The following is a 17,013-nucleotide window of genomic DNA, read 5'->3' on the forward strand; positions in this document are numbered from 1 at the left end:
TGATATTCTGCCTGCTTCTCTGTGTTCTCCCTCTGCATGCTCTGTGGGTGCCGCGGGTTGTGACCCCCCCCCCCCGGGCCGCTCCTGCTGCGATGCTCCTTCAGGCCCTTTTTCGTCTCCTCCCATAGGCGAGCGAATGAACATGGAAGCTCCACCCGTGGAGGACGCGTCCGCAGCGAATCAGCAAAAATGGTTAAAAATCAAAACTATTACTCAAACAGGTGAAGAGGAAGTCGGTGAAATGATAATCGAGGTCCCGCAACAACATGACCAGGCGGCCAATATGAGCAGTGACTCGCTGGACCGCACAGATCCCAACCATTTGAAATTAAATGTAAATTTCCACCTGAGTGAGGACGGCAGGGAAGGTGACGGGTCTGCTGACGATTTTAAAGCCTTAAGGCCAAAAAATGCAAGCGATGGAGCACCTCCAGGTAGATTTGACACGGGACGAGGAGATGACCGGGCGAGGTGTCGGAGCGGGGAATGGCGGGGTCGTGTGGCACACACCTACATACCATCGGGCGCGAGCAAGCCTCAAGTTACAGGATTGGAAAATTAAAGCAAACAAGCCTATGGTGTTTGGGGAGAAACTCCACTCCCCCACCAGATTTAACTTGGTCTTCCTCTTCTAATATTTTAAATTTATCAAGACTCTTTACTCCGTCTGCAGCACAAATAAGCTTATTAGAAAAGGGCCTGACTTTCATTCCAGCGCCATAAAAATTTTCACGTGAGGAGTTTCGCCGGGACCTACATTGGTACCATAGAAGACCGAAACTACAAGACTTTTTTGAAACCGACAACTTCCACAGGGATCCCTTCGTCCTACCATCTGTGTGGGAACTGGAGTGGGGGGCGTTGAGCGAGTCGCTCAAAGAGCTAATAAAAAAAGATATTCGGTTGTTCCACTCGTTAAGGCCGCAGGTGGGGAGGGAGGGTAGTCTTATGGTGGAGGAAGAACGGGCGCTTAGAGAATTAAAAGTTAATCAGAACATCGTGATTAAACCGGCGGATAAAGGCTCAAAAATTGTAATTATGGACAAGCAGCAGTACAGACTGGAAGCCCAGAGACAACTGGGAAATGAGAAATATTACAAATGCATTTCAAATTCAATCCAGCCCGAGGTGCAGCAGCAAATTAGGAGGATTGTCCACTCACTACATCACAAGAGTTATTTCCACAAAACAGCGCGACTATTTCTTAGGTCCTGATGATCCCCACCCACGCTTATCCTATTCTGAGATCCCACCTGGAAGACCTATAGTCTCCGATTGCAGTGGTGCAATACATAACATCTCTCAGTACACTGAGAGCCCTCTCTAATAAACATCCAAGTTATCTTAAGGACACAGGATCAGAGGCTTAAGGAAAAACCAAAGCTTGGGTGACCTTTTGGTTAGAGCTAAATTGGAGGGGAGGGTAAACGAACCACCTGACACATTGTTGCAGTTTTTGGTACAGAAGCACATCATAAGTAATCTGTACAGTGGAGCCTCTTAGGCGATTAGAGGGAAATTCTCTCTAGAGATACAAAAAATGTAATTTATGCCATTCAATGTAACAGGTGTGGGACGATATATGTGGGAGAAACTGCGGTTCATTTGAGAGCGCGGCTGCAACAACATCTATATGCCATTCATGCAGCGGAGTCGCGTACTTTAGTGGCCACCCACTTTAAAGAGCATGCAGTGGGGGCTCTGATTATCATGGGCTTGCAGGCAAATCCGCGATGGTCGGTCGGTCAGCGGAGAAGAATGGAGAGGGGTTGGATAGACAGATTCAACACTTATGCTCCATTGGGCCTGAATGTACAGTGGGGCAAAAAAGTATTTAGTCAGCCACCAATTGTGCAAGTTCCCCCACCTAAAATGATGACAGAGGTCAGTAATTTGCACCAGAGGTACACTTCAACTGTGAGAGACAGAATGTGAAAAAAAAAAAATCCATGAATCCACATGGTAGGATTTGTAAAGAATTTATTCGTAAATCAGGGTGGAAAATAAGTATTTGGTCAATAACAAAAATACAACTCAATACTTTGTAACATAACCTTTGTTGGCAATAACAGAGGTCAAATGTTTACTGTAGGTCTTTACCAGGTTTGCACACACAGTAGCTGGTATTTTGGCCCATTCCTCCATGCAGATCTTCTCGAGAGCAGTGATGTTTTGGGGCTGTCGCCGAGCAACACGGACTTTCAACTCCCGCCACAGATTTTCTATGGGGTTGAGGTCTGGAGACTGGCTAGGCCACTCCAGGACTTTCAAATGCTTCTTACGGAGCCACTCCTTTGTTGCCCAGGCGGTGTGTTTTGGATCATTGTCATGTTGGAAGACCCAGCCTCGTTTCATCTTCAAAGTTCTCACTGATGGAAGGAGGTTTTGGCTCAAAATCTCACGATACATGGCCCCATTCATTCTGTCCTTAACACGGATCAGTCGTCCTGTCCCCTTGGCAGAAAAACAGCCCCATAGCATGATGTTTCCACCCCCATGCTTCACAGTAGGTATGGTGTTCTTGGGATGCAACTCAGTATTCTTCTTCCTCCAAACACGACGAGTTGAGTTCATACCAAAAAGTTCTACTTTGGTTTCATCTGACCACATGACATTCTCCCAATCCTCTGCTGTATCATCCATGTGCTCTCTGGCAAACTTCAGACGGGCCTGGACATGCACTGGCTTCAGCAGCGGAACACGTCTGGCACTGCGGGATTTGATTCCCTGCCGTTGTAGTGTGTTACTGATGGTGACCTTTGTTACTTTGGTCCCAGCTCTCTGCAGGTCATTCACCAGGTCCCCCCGTGTGGTTCTGGGATCTTTGCTCACCGTTCTCATGATCATTTTGACCCCACGGGATGAGATCTTGCGTGGAGCCCCAGATCGAGGGAGATTATCAGTGGTCTTGTATGTCTTCCATTTTCTGATGATTGCTCCCACAGTTGGTTTTTCACACCAAGCTGCTTTCCTATTGTAGATTCACTCTTCCCAGTCTGGTGCAGGTCTACAATACTTTTCCTGGTGTCCTTCGAAAGCTCTTTGGTCTTGGCCATGGCGGAGTTTGGAGTCTGACTGTTTGAGGCTGTGGACAGGTGTCTTTTATACAGATGATGAGTTCAAACAGGTGCCATTCATACAGGTAACGAGTGGGGGACAGAAAAGCTTCTTACAGAAGACGTTACAGGTCTGTGAGAGCCAGAGATTTTCCTTGTTTGAGGTGACCAAATACTTATTTTCCACCCTAATTTACGAATAAATTCTTTACAAATCCTACCATGTGAATTCATGGATTTTTTTTTCACATTCTGTCTCTCACAGTTGAAGTGTACCTCTGGTGCAAATTACTGACCTCTCATCATTTTAAGTGGGGGAACTTGCACAATCGGTGGCTGACTAAATACTTTTTTGCCCCACTGTACCTGCATGAGATGCGGGTTGTAAAAACTCTTGTTTCTCTTTGACCTAAAGGATCATACATGTGGGTTGAGAGTGTTGTTTCTTAGAAGTCTCTTGTAATAATTGCCGGAGGTATTGTGAAAATGAAGTATAATGAATATATGGTACTAATGAATCCATCAAGACCCCAAGGTGAGGGAAAGGGAGGGGAGGTGCGGTGGATGACCTGCTGTGAAACTCCTGAGCTCAAAGAAGCCATAGGTATATCTATAGAGGTATAGTTGACAGAGGAAGAGTGTGAAATAAATAAATTAGGAAGCTTTAATAAAGAAAATGGACTGAAGGCCTGCTGTTTTGATGCTATAGGAATAGAGATCAGGGGATGGGAGAAAGTGGAATAAACATCAAAATCGCCCTTAACAGATTTATTTCACGGTATGAATTTCATTGGAGGGGAGGGCAAATCAACCACCTGAGACACTGAGGCAGTTTTTGGTACAGAAGCACATGATCAGCAACCTTCATAGCCTCCTGAGCGATTATGGGGAAATTCTCTCTGGAGATAAAAAAAATGTGGTTTATGCCAAACAGGTGGATGATATATGTAGGGGAGACTGGGGCCCGTTTGAGAGTGCGTTTTTCAACAACACCTATATCCGTTCGGCGGAGTCGTGTACTTTAGTGGTACAGTGGTACACCCACTTTAAGGAGCATTGATCATCATGGGTTTGCAGGTTAATCCGGGGTGGTCGGTCGGTCAGCGGAGAAGGAGGGAGAGGGGGTGGATAGAGCGACTAAACACTTGTGTTCTGTTAGGCCTGAATGTACCCATATGAGATGTGGATTGTACTTTTTTTCTTCTTGAATTAGAGGACCACATATACAGTATTAGAAATTAGAAAATATATTCCTTTTTTAAAATTTTTACAGTTCAGTAAGTTAAACGTTTAAAAAAAAAAAAAGCAAGCAGGATTTTACCTCCCACCGTCCAAAGACATGCAGCTTGTGGGGATAGGTTAATTGATTAATCCAAATTGTCACTAGGTGTGAATGTGCGAGTGAATGTGAGTGTGAATGGTTGTCTGTCCCTGTGTGTTAGCCCTGCGACAGACTGGCGACCTGTCCAGGGTGTACCCCGCCTTTCGCCCTATGACAGCTGGGATAGGCTCCAGCGCCCCCCGCGACCCTGAAAAGGATAAGCGGAAGCGAATGGATGGATGGATGGATATACAGTATGGGTGAAAGGGGTTGCTTTTTAGTTGTCTCTTGTATTGGTTGCCTGAGGTATTGTGATTATGATATATAATGAATATGTGACACTAATGAATCCATCAGGACCCAGAGGGGGAGGGATGGGAGATGGAGTGGATGACCTGCTGTGATACTCCAGGAGCCAAGATTGGAGGACCTGCCCGTATATTGGTGGTTTGTCTGTTCTTAATCTTTGTTCTGACCTAAATAAAGGCATAGGTTACATCCATGTGATGTATGGTTAATAGACTAAGAGTGTGAAATAAACAAAGGAAGCTTCAAAAAAAAGAAAACTGACTGAAGGCCTACTGTTTCGGTGCCACAGGAGCAGAGATGAGGAGATGTGAAAAACCACCACAAGTGCTTCATGTGAGAAAGTGAAATAAACACCAAGAGAGCCCTGAACAGACTTATTTCATGTGTATGAATCTACCAAAAAAAAAACAAATTAATTAAAAGGTTAAGGATGTGAGAGCTGTTGTGAGAAATCCTAGTAAACACAGGCTCCCTCCACAGAAACTGCATGGCATTTGGCTGACAAATAGAGTTTAAATACTAACAGTATGTTGTTATATTCGGTGATTTACTAATCACATGAGTTTGGAAATTGCAATTTTTAATGAAAAAAAATAAAAATAAAAAACTAAAATCAAGAAGTTCAAGAAATCTGTGGCTGAATCGCCTCCAGAGAGTGTTGGGGGAAAAAAAAAAGGGGGGGGGGGGGGGGGGGGGGGGGGATGAACAATATCAGTAATACACAAGAATGGTATGCACAAAAGATGACGAAGAAGAGGAGGAGAATGGTGGTAGAAGGAAGAAGAGGAACCAAGGGGTAACAGGATGCTACAGCCAAACCCTTAGACCGTGCACCGAAGTTTTAAAGAAATACAAACTGAGCCACAATTTCTAAACACCTAACCATAACCTAACTGTAACCCTGACACTAAAACCACATTTTGAGTCTCAAAATTCTCTTCAAACTTGTGGGGACCAGGATTTTGGTCCCCACAACGACTGTTGGTCCCCACAAGTATGTCTAAACAGGTACAAACACACACACAAAAGAATTATTATTTTTTTCACCTGTTTACTGAAACATTCCAATTATAGTTATAATGGACATGGACAGTGTAGACTCTCAGCTTTCATTTGAGGGTATCCACATTCGAATTGGATTGATCATTTAGGAGCTTCTGCTCCTTAACATGTGCCACCTTCTTTTTATAAGGGATCACAAGTAATTGGACACTGGACTGAAAAAAAATTCCCTTCTTTCATGAGAAAGAAAGAAAGCACTGGTGAACTTCAGTAACGCAAAAAGACCTGGATGAAGACCCGTGACTGTGTGAAAAATTGATGACACCCTAAACCTAATACCTGGTTGGGCCACCCTCAGCAACAACACCTTTTTAAAAAAAATAATAACAATAAAATTAAATTAAAAAAACAGCCCTGTGGAGGAATTTTGGCCAACTCGTCTTTGCAGAATTCAGCCACATTGGAAGGTTTTCGCACATGAACCACCTTTTTAAGATCATGCCACAGGATCTCAGTCGGATTCGGGTCAGGACTTTGACTAGGCCACTCCAAAGTCTGCATTTTGTTGTTCTTAAACCATTCAGAGGTGAACTTGCTGGTGTGTTTTGGATCATTCCATTTGTGGATAATGGCTCTCACTGTGGTTCGCTGGAGTCCCTAGGCTTTAGACATGGCTTTATAACTTACTTCATTTCTCACTTATTCCTGAGTTTCCGTGGATCGCAACATGATGTCTGGCTTTTGAGGATATTTTGACCTACTCCACTTTGTCAGGCAGGCTCTATTTAAGTGATTTCTTGATTGAGAACAGCTGTGGCAGTAATCAGGCCTGGGTGTGGCTAGAGAAACTGAACTCAGTTTTCCGAGATGTGATACAATATTTTTTTCCCCTTAATAATAAGAAGCGGCATTTTGTGTCTCCTTTGTGTGTGTATATATAGTTTCTTTTGTTTGTTTGGGTTTTTTTTTTGTTTTTTTAAAGGGAAAAGCAGGACCTACCTGCACTTGTTGAGCCAATTCCAGCTGTGAGTACAGAACGACACATAATCTTGGCAGCATATTTCAGGAACTGAGACTTCCCTGTACCTGGGTCACCAACCAGCAACATATGACACTCGCCTAGAAGGAGCAAATCATGAATACACACATTTCACAGAGGGCCATTTGTAAAACACAAAAAACAACATAGAGGCACTGATTTGTCAGAGTTTACATTCTGTCACAAGACAGTCACAATTTTAATTTTCATGAAGCTATTTAAAGGGCCCGAAAAAGCAACATGGGTCTGTCCTCCTGTGGGCTGACCATCTCTGTGGCCCCTCCTGTGGGTGGTGAGCCCACAGGTGGCCTCAAAATCTCATCATTGCTTTTTGAGGATGATGTGATTCTCTTGACTTCATCAGGTGAGGAACTTCAAGCTCACACTGGAGCAGTATGCAGCCAAGTGTGAAGCGGCGAGAATGCGAGTTAGCAACTCCAAGTCTAAGTTCTCAGTCGGCAAAGGGTGGAGTGCTGATTCCAGGACACGGATGAGTTATTGCCCCAAGTGGAGGAGTTCAAGTATCTGTTGTTCACGAGTGAGAGGACAGGGGAGTGCGAGAGTGACAGACTGATTGGAGAGGTGTCTGCAGTGATACGGATGCTATGCCAATCGGTTGTAGACAAGAGAGACCTGAGCATAAAACGAAAGTGGTCCATTTACCAGTCAACCTATGTTCCTACACTCTTGTTGCAAGCTCTGGGGAGTGACCAAAAGAATGAGGTTCCAGACACAAGCAGTAGAAATGAGTTTACTGCAAAGCGTAGCGGGGCTCTCCCCTGGAGGTAGGGTGAGGGACTCAAAAGGAGGTGGTTCTTCTGACATCTGACTAGGATACCTCATGGACTTCTCCTAGGTGAAGTATTCCGGTTGTCTTACCAGGAGAAGGCCCAGGAGGAGGAGGTGGCTGGGGTAAGGGAAGTTTCAGTTTTTCTGCTCCAGCCACGACCAGAACCCAGATGAGCAGCAGAAATTTGATTGATGGTTGGTTCAAAAGAAAATGAACTGCAAAGGGCCAGATTCCACTTCAAAGGCACAGCTTAGAAATGTTTTGGGGGTTTTTTTAAGTTTATTTACTGGTTTGTAGGAGTCATTCTTTGCAGATACTTAAGAATATTAATATGTATTATTTAAAAATTTAAAAAAGAAAAATTGCATACCCCTAATTTTGGTCCCAGAAGAATCTATTCTCTGAACTCCCCCAGCCAAGACCATGGCCACTGCCAGTTTAATTACATACATGCCAAAAACCTGTGGACACAGGCTCAATAAGATATGGTTCCTACCTACAAATAAGAGAGAGGGACACAAAATAAATGGATATAGAGCAAGATACACAAATATAATAGTCTTACACAGTAAATTATACATACCAGCTATAGGATTATGTTTGTAGCTATTCCAGAATTCTTCAAATTCTTCCTGAGCATCCTTTACAAGCTGTCCAGCAGCAGCCTGCTGGTTGTTTACCTCTATATTGTTAGCTTTGAGGACCAACTCCACATCACAAAGTGCACCATCATAAAAGGTTTTCCAGCGCAGACACATCACTCCATAAACAGTGACATCATCTCCTGGGAGCATACAGTCCAAAAGCCAATACATGAGATTAATTATTAAAATTTTATTTTCAGTTCTGATTTTGGCAAAGTAATCATAATACAACTACCTTTGTTGCATCGTTTTTCACTACAAACATCTATTAAGAGTTAGAAAACATACATTTCCAGCACTGATGTGGATTTCCAGTGACAAACTTATGTTTGCTTTGCTACTCATTTTAAACTCAACTTGCCTTGAGCCACAAACTGTAAGCTATCAGGAGAAGCGTATCTGGACAGTTCTTACACATTAATGTTTCTTACCAGATTTACAACTGTCGACGAGGTCATTCTCCAGAACTACCAGTAAAGAACGAGGAATACTGCCCACTGAAAGTTTCTGCACCTGTTGTAAGATGGGTACAATTCGATAAAAATGACATTTTACGCACTCAGCATGTGAAGTTTTAACAACATAACTTAACGCTTTAACTATGTTTAGAAATTTTTAAAATCAATACATAAATTAATTAAATAAAATCAAGAAGCTCATGTTTAAAAGCCTAACCTGCTCTTGAATTTTGATCTCCTGGTAATCCCTGCAAGCAGCAGGTTCAGATCCTTCAGACAGACAAGTGAATTTATATGAGTTACAGCTATCGGGGTTAGGGCAGGCTACGGGTGGGACAAACGTGTAGAATTGCTCAAATTCTGCCTGCACTGTGAAAACATGACGACACTTTGTGCACATGTAATCACGCTCATATTCCAGAACCTACGAGAGGAGGAAAAAGACACGGCTGTCAGTAAAACTCAAAGAAACCAAAGTGGATCTGCGTAAGGCTCTGCTCCTTGTCCAAACACCACCTCAAAGTTTACAAAGTGACTTTTTGTGTCTCGTTGAATTTTTAACTTGCATTCAATTTTTTAATCGAATAACTGTTTCAACAGTTAAGCTTAACTGTAGAAGGCTTGTTTGACATTAAGAAACATTTACACATAACTAACAATGGTCATGAATAAGAATAAAAACTGGAAGTTGTCTGTAGGGAGGTGTGGTTTTGGCTAAGCTGCAGAGGAGGCATGGAGCAGTGGGTTTAGGGTGGGACGTCAGGGGAGGCTAACCCACACAGCTGTTCTCAATCACTTTTTTTTTTTTTTTTTTTGCCTGTCCCGTTTGGCTCTTTTGCCATCAGAATTATTGTCTAAAGGCAAAGAAAGATGCCCAACGGATTTACTTTACCAAATTGACCATCCCAGCCTTGCCGTAATGGTCCATTTGATTCACCTTTTATTGTTTATTTTATTTTCACTTGCTGAATACAGGACAAATTTGATTGGGGGAAAGAAGGGGAGAAAGAAAGAGGGAAAGAGAAACAGCTGAGAAGAGGGACGACGGGGGAGAAGGGCAAAAACCAAAAACCAACAGAATGGGCAGAAAAATTTTTTAAAAAAAATGCATATATCAATCACCTGGATCACCTGTTGAGAAAGAAAAAAGAAAACAAGCAGAAGAGAACAAGAGTAATAGAATAAACAGCATCACAATGATATATGGGAATATGACAGTAAATACTAAATATTAAACATTATTGTGCAGCACGTAAGATCGACAGAACACAGTGTGCTTTGAGGTAGGAGCCAAAAAGGGTGTAGTTTGTGGGTGTGATCACCCGTGTGTACACCTGTGAGCATGGACGCGCTTGTTTTTTTTTTAAAAAGGTTCCTTCATGTAATGATCTGCTAGAGGGTGTGGGGGGGCCACTGCCCCGTCCTCCAGGGCATGAAGCAGGTATGGAGGAGATCAAAACTCCAGACATCCAGAGGCCCCCAGAACACAAGAGACCAAGGAAGACCGACAGAGGGGCAGCCGCGCCACTGTCCCAGAAGGAGCTGAGGAGAGTCCCAGATGAGGGCTCACTCAGCAGCCGCGGAGCAGAAGCCAGGGGGGGTTGCAGTGACGCGCCCGTGAGCTCCGCCGGCAGCCAGCTGTGCCTGAGTGACCGAGCCCCAGGCCGAGAGGCCGGGGGCACCCCACCTCCGAAGTGGCCCGAGCGAGCCCCAGGCTCCAGGCCCCGATAAGCGGCCGCCAAGGAGTGAGCCGGTGTGTACCTGGACGCCCATCCCCGGACACAAAGAACCACCAACGCACCGACACCTGAGGGAGTCCGCCACTGGCAGGGGAAGTGGTGGTGGGGGGAGATAGGCCTCCAAACCTTGGAGGGCCTGAGATGTCCCCCAGAGAGGTGGCATCTGATACCCAACCTGACATATAGACACAGACATACAGGCACACAGAGATACAAACATCCATTCCCACCCTCATGCTCTCATATGCACTTACTCCACACTCAACCAACGTGGAGACAGACATAAAGAGACGCTGTACACACGATCACACTCCCCAAGCGTACTCTACGAACCGGGTCTAGGTACCCTTGCCCCTGGAGGGGGGAACTGCACCCAGACCCAGGTGGTGTTACCCTTTTCCCTGCGGTGGGGAGAGGCAGACCGCCCCGACTCCGCAACAGCAGGGAGGCCCCACACTCCAGACCGCAGTCGGACGGCCAACTCCTCCTCCTAGCCCCCCCGCTCCAGCAGGCCGCAGAGAACGGGGGTGTTCTCAATCACCTGATCATGCCTTCCCCATTTCAGTAGGATGCCGGGACCTGACAGGAGGACAGCTGGGAAGTTGTACAAACCAAAAAGTGTGCTGTATGTATAATATCAATCGACTTGCAATGCTGTGTGCTTCGGGTCTTTTTGTCACAATGATGCCGAAACCCAGTCATGGGATGATGGACCGCAACCTATTCGGCTGGTGGAAGTGCTGGCGAAGATGGTGGTGGAGCTAGCCGCTATGCATCAGTAGCAGGCTGCAGTGCATCATCTGCAGAGCAGCACCTGATGGTTCATCTAACCCTTTTCCCCTCTACAGACACCATCCTCCACTCACCGGGAGCCGCTGGGGCAGGAGTGTTGAGTGCGGGGGGGGGGCCAGGACACGTCTGCTGGGAGCGCCCACAGACGTGTGAGATAGATGTTCCATTTTGCTGGCCCTCCAACACCCTCCTTCGGTCTAAGAGGTACGTACAGCATAACGGTAAGGTGCGAAGGGGGTACATGCCAGTCTATGGTGGATATGGGTTGCACGCACACCCTGGTCTACCAAATCCTTGGTGGACACTGACCCCCTGTTAGGGCAGTGTGTGGGGATGCATTCACAACCAGTAATGATGTGTAGTGTCTGCATTGCACTAAGCGGTGACGTGGGGTCATCGAACACTGACTCTGGCCTGGAGGAGACGGCAGGGCCTTCTTGTGATGCCTCATCAGCTAAAGAAATTCCCTCCATGGAAGACTTCCCACTAAAGCAGTCTTATGATGACACTATATGCTAGGTCTTTGACCAAGTGATAAAAAAATGATGGTCACATGTTGCACCCTGACCTACCCAAAAAAGACGGGTTGTATCAACTGGGTCCTTTCACAAATATTTAATTCAAATATTGACACGATGTGTGGCCGTCTAAATCTCTACTCCACTATTAACTGGTGGCTTATATGTATACTGCTCATGTTTTTTGCAGTGTTGGAAGCAGCATTCCATTTAATTGAATAGCACATGTACATATATGAAATGCTGTTACCTTGGCAATACTGGTACGTATTACAGTACCAGTTACAGACAAAAAGTGTCCTACATCTCTAGTCCTAGGAATTGTATCTCTTGTCAGCTCTGGGCACACTGGCAGACCTGGACACAGGAGAAAAAAAAAGTTATGTGAAGTGACTCAAACAAGCAACAGTGAAGAGCAGCAACGCTCGAAAACCCTCAAATGTGGCTGTATTACAACAATTCTGCAAAGATGAGTGGGCCAAAATTCATCTACAGTGGTGTAAAAGACTCATTACCAGTCGACACAAATGCCTGATTGTAGTTGTTGTTGCTAAGGGGGGTGACCCCGAAACGGTCACAGTAGATGGCTGTTTCCCTGAGCCTGGTTCCACAGACAAGGGGCCTGAAAGCTGAAGGCTCTAACTCCCATACTGCTTTTAAACTGGACATGAAACGCTACAAGTATAAAGGGTAATTTACACCCTGGAGCACTGCACTGAAAAACTGATACTGATGTAACACTGTCTGTGAAGCTGGATTTAAGAGAGAAATGCTGATAGAACATGTTTAGTGCCATCTTGTGTCAGTACAAAACATGACGTGACCAGCTTGGTTGGTTGTGGTCAATAGACTTTAGTCTAACATTACTTTATGTTAGCTAACTAGTGACAGAGCCGATAACTCAGGTGGCTCCTTATTTTTTGTCTTATTTTCTACTAAGAGGGGGTCAATTTTGTACTACCATTGGCTGTAGCAATGAGTTTTATCTTAGGAAACCAAGGATCTACTGTCCACTTTCACTGCTTGTCTCTTAAGCAGTCAATAGTTCTTTGTTGTTTGGCTAGCTGCACTAAAATGGGAGAATATAGCTGTTAGCCGTAATGTTCAGATTTATAAAACTAGGTACACCATATAGGAGATGCAAAAACTAAGTGCAAGCACATAAACACTAGATCAGGCGTCTCCAACTCCAGTCCTCGAGAGATACTGGCCGGCAGCTTTTATATGCATCCTTGTTCCGACACACCTGAATCAAATGAATGGCTCGTTACCAGGCCTTTACCAAACTTGATGGCATGCTGAAGAGGTAATTCAGCCATTTGATTGATTCAGCTGTGTTGGAGTAGGGATGCATCTAAAAGCTGCAGACAGTAGCTCTCAAGGACTGGAGTTGGACACCCCTGCATTAGATATATACATAATTCCAGTTTTGGTTATTTGGACAGCTTTACTGATATAACTGTGGGGACTTGGACTTAGAGCTTAAGGCAACAACTAACGTACAGCTGCACGCTGAAATCTGGGAACTAAGGTTAAAAACATTTTGAGTGTCATTCTCTAATATATTTTTCTTTGTGACGGCATAACCATGTTTCCAATAGTTGGAATTCTGTTTCCAAGTTGGGATTCTGTGTAAAATTTTGATCTCTGCCAAGAAGGTTATATTTTCAGTACCCTTTGCTCCATGTGTGCCTCTGTGAATACAACAGCTCAAAAGGTTTTGAATGAATTCGAATAAAAGTTTGCAGGAGTACAGAGTGGGGTCATTGCGTTAAAATGTAGCTTGCATTTACCAGCGTCTTCAAGGTCAATTATTAGTCGAAAAAGTAATGTGCCGAATAAAGATTTGAAATAACTGACTTCTCCTTCACAATCAAACTGATCTAAATGTCAAAGTGATAATAAGCCTATATTGGACTCTCAGATTCTTACTGCCACTGTTTGCATTGACAACATATAAACTATTAGAAAATGATATTTGGGGATTCAAGGTCAAATAGGGTCAAACTGGCAATATTTAGAAAATCATATGAGAATTCTAAATATCACATTATAGTTTTCAACTAAATACATCACATTTGACCTCACCTTTACATTTCAGAAACAAAAGGAACATATACAAACTAAAATTGGAAGTTAATACTCCCCAGAGAGATTGAGCTACCAAGGCAGAGGTTTGTACTCAGAGTGCTTCTTGTTTTTAATATAACATTAACATGAAATATTTTATATTAATATAAACTTTAATTTAATTTGAATGCACCTGCTAAACTATCAAACTGGGAAATTGTATTGTTATCTTTATTAAAATGTACACATCTGATTAAGCACTCAAACTCTTTATGCAGACAAAGAAAGGCAACTATTCCTAGTTAATTAAAATAACAGTTTATCCAGTTAAATATTTTAAAAATCAGACTGATATAAAGGCTTTTTCTTAGCTTCCTGAAAAATACAATAACAAACTTGGTCACCATCTTTAAAAAAAAAAAAACTGCTTTTGAAACTATGTGCTGCTTTTGTAGAGAGTGACCGGATCTATAGCATAGATTTATAACTCAGTTTATTTAGGCTTGACAGCATTTTGGTTGACATAGACACACAATCCAAATTGAGAGCTGTAACTAGTATAACTGCATGACTAACCTGTGATGCGAGCATGAAGAGTGTGGACCGATCTCTGGTCTTGTTTTCTTTGCCCTTCATTATGTTTGAGTGAGCCGTCGTCTGTTACCGCTTTGGCTTTTCTGTTTAATACTTTATCAAATATAGCCAGGATATCAGTGGGATATGCATTGAAATAGTCCCCAATCTGTGGGAAGACAGTACAATAACCATGACATTAGTGCAAATCCACATTAAATAATGAAGTGTAAGTACGTCAAAATAATAAATGAGTGTTTGGATAAGAAATACTTAGAGGCTAAATATTCAAGAAAGAAAAACAATGTTTCAAAATGAACTGCTCACTGGATTCCAATTTAGAAAATTCCTTTTTAATAGTTTAACTGCATCTGTTAAAAATATATAAATAAACATTTTAAGAAAATTTTTCTTAAAATGCAAAAATTAAAAAAACCCAAGTACAGACATGTCAGCTAAGCCATAAAATAAGATACTTTTTGTCTTTTTACCAGATGGAGCATCATTGTTGAGAAACAAATCTGATCATGTGGGCCTGATCATTTTGTTAACATATTACTGTTCGTTCTATTAAAGACGAAAGGATGAGATCGCAGGTACGAGTGGCGTAAATGAGATTTCTCCGAGGGTTGGATGGATCCTTTACCGATACGGTGAGGAGTTCAGTCATTGGGGAGGGGCTCAGAGTACAGCCACTGCTCCTCCACATTAAAAGGAGCCACATGAGGCAGTTGCCTCCTGGGTAAGCTGTTCCAGCTGGACATGTCCTACCAGAGGAAGGTAGGACAGGGAGAGGGAGGTTTGGGCTTCCCTGTTTGGCCTGCTGACTTCAAATAAGCAGAAGAAAATGAATAGATGATTTATCGTTTTGTTACTCAAGCTGTCTGCCCTAATCTTAGTATATCACGTTTGCAATTTATTTTAATAATCTGGTGCCAAAAAGCAGCACTCCCCGCCACCCCAAAATAAGTTTTTTTTGTTTTGTTTTTTAAACTATGCTATCAGTTTTCAATTGATTGCAATATCCTCTAACTATACATAGTAAAATATCTTTGTATAGTCAATTGAAAATTAATTAATTTTAACATATTTAATTTCACTTTGGTCCACTGTAAAACCATATCTCCTTTATTAAGATATGGGATAGTAGCATTTAATGTTTAAATTTATCCAGTTTAAACAGCAATATAATAATTAACTAATAAGTAACCACTCTGTGCCCTAAGTCCCAAAAGGATTAATCTCTTGTCTCATGTTCGACGGTGTTCCTAGGGATGATTTTTGTGTATAAAAAGATTAATGAACTGAAGAAGACCCCTTTTATATGAGCGTTCACAGAGGCTAACCCAGAAAGCCCGGCTTAACAGAAAAAAAAGTATCCCCACCGTCAATATACCCTAACTAAAACAAATAAAACTTTGATGTGAAACATTTAAAAGTGACAAATATGCAGAAAAGGAAGAAATCAGGAAGCAAATAGTTTTTCCACATGCCATTTGTTGATGGCATGATGAACTATACTCACAAATAGTGTTTTCTGGCAGTGTTCCTAAGCACATGCTGACAGTGCAGGGCCACCTGATGGCCTAAAGATCACAAGCTTCCAGACTTGTCACACAAAGACTTCTCCTGCTCCTCAGAATTATTTGATATTATGTACTGTATTATAAGGAGATATAAAAAGTCTATATTCCATAATTTGTAGACATAGTGTTTGGCGGATGAATGGTGAAACCCTGCCCATGTTTATTTCTGAGAAACATTAGCTCTCCAAGCTCTTTTCAAACCTAATCATGTTACTGACCTGTTGCCAATGAATCAAATTAGTTGCAAAATGTTTCTATGATTGCTTCACTTTAGTATCATTTACTTTTCCAGCCTTTTTTTCTACAGTTCCCAACTTAAAATGTTAAATTTGGTCAGTTTAAACATTTGATATGTTTTTGAGGTGCTTTTGTGAATAAATGTGGGTTTGAGATTTAGAAATCATTGCCTTCTGTGTTATTTAAACTTTACACTCCAATGCCCATCATTTTAGGAACCGGGATTATAATAATACTATTCTGAGTTTAACCATGACACATGACTTTTTTTTCTTCTTTTTTTAAACAGACATACAAATCTCAAGGAGCTTACTTTATCTATATCCCAAACACAGAAACCTGTGTTAACATTACCTCCATATTGGCCTCAAACAATGTCATGGCATTAACCACTAGAGGGCGATGAGTGTCTTCATTATCTTCAGTCTCTTCAATAAGTTGAAGAATGTCATTGTGATGATGATCTGTCAGATAGGTTTCAAACACCCGATCAATCAGTGCCTCCTGTTCCGGGCTTATCAACATGATGCAACAATTTGAATCCCTGCAAGAACATAAACAATGAAACTGACGTTTATAAAGACTAATGTTACAAACACGTTGTGTGCTGGTCTTAAACATCATTTTAAATATTCCATATCCATGTGCATTCACAGTTAAAGATCTCTCTTTATGCGTGCTCAGCAGTCAAACAAAGATGTTAAGCTGCTGGCTAGCTGCACACAAAAGACATGGAATACAAACGTGGACAGGTCTATTGGCAGCAGAGTGGCCCACTCTCAATATTAATATTAATATTAAAAACCCGTAACGTTAGAAAATATGATTAGGTTAAACACATAATTGCAACACAGCTATTGCACATTTAAAGAAGCCGTG

The 17,013-nt window shown here is 42.6% G+C and overlaps 1 protein-coding gene across 1 annotated transcript in view; it reads right to left on the bottom strand.

Annotated features, from left to right (window-relative positions):
• The window catches only part of mcm9 (minichromosome maintenance 9 homologous recombination repair factor), a 30,116-nt gene extending 13,457 nt beyond the window's left edge, over positions 1–16,659 (bottom strand). Inside the window, exons 1-8 of the mRNA XM_085373233.1 lie at positions 16,489–16,659; positions 14,315–14,480; positions 11,919–12,025; positions 8,837–9,043; positions 8,593–8,674; positions 8,101–8,301; positions 7,888–8,013; positions 6,688–6,807 (exon numbers count right to left, since the gene is read on the bottom strand). Of these exons, the coding sequence (XP_085229359.1) occupies positions 6,688–6,807; positions 7,888–8,013; positions 8,101–8,301; positions 8,593–8,674; positions 8,837–9,043; positions 11,919–12,025; positions 14,315–14,480; positions 16,489–16,659 (1,180 nt within the window). The remainder of the gene's footprint in view (positions 1–6,687; positions 6,808–7,887; positions 8,014–8,100; positions 8,302–8,592; positions 8,675–8,836; positions 9,044–11,918; positions 12,026–14,314; positions 14,481–16,488) is intronic.
• Between the last annotated feature and the right edge of the window lie 354 nt (positions 16,660–17,013).

Source organism: Diplotaxodon limnothrissa, linkage group LG15 (genome assembly GCF_057381915.1).
Source record: "Diplotaxodon limnothrissa isolate DT_005_m linkage group LG15, D_limnothrissa_male_GT1.1, whole genome shotgun sequence".
In the NCBI taxonomy this organism is placed as follows: Eukaryota; Metazoa; Chordata; class Actinopteri; order Cichliformes; family Cichlidae; genus Diplotaxodon; species Diplotaxodon limnothrissa.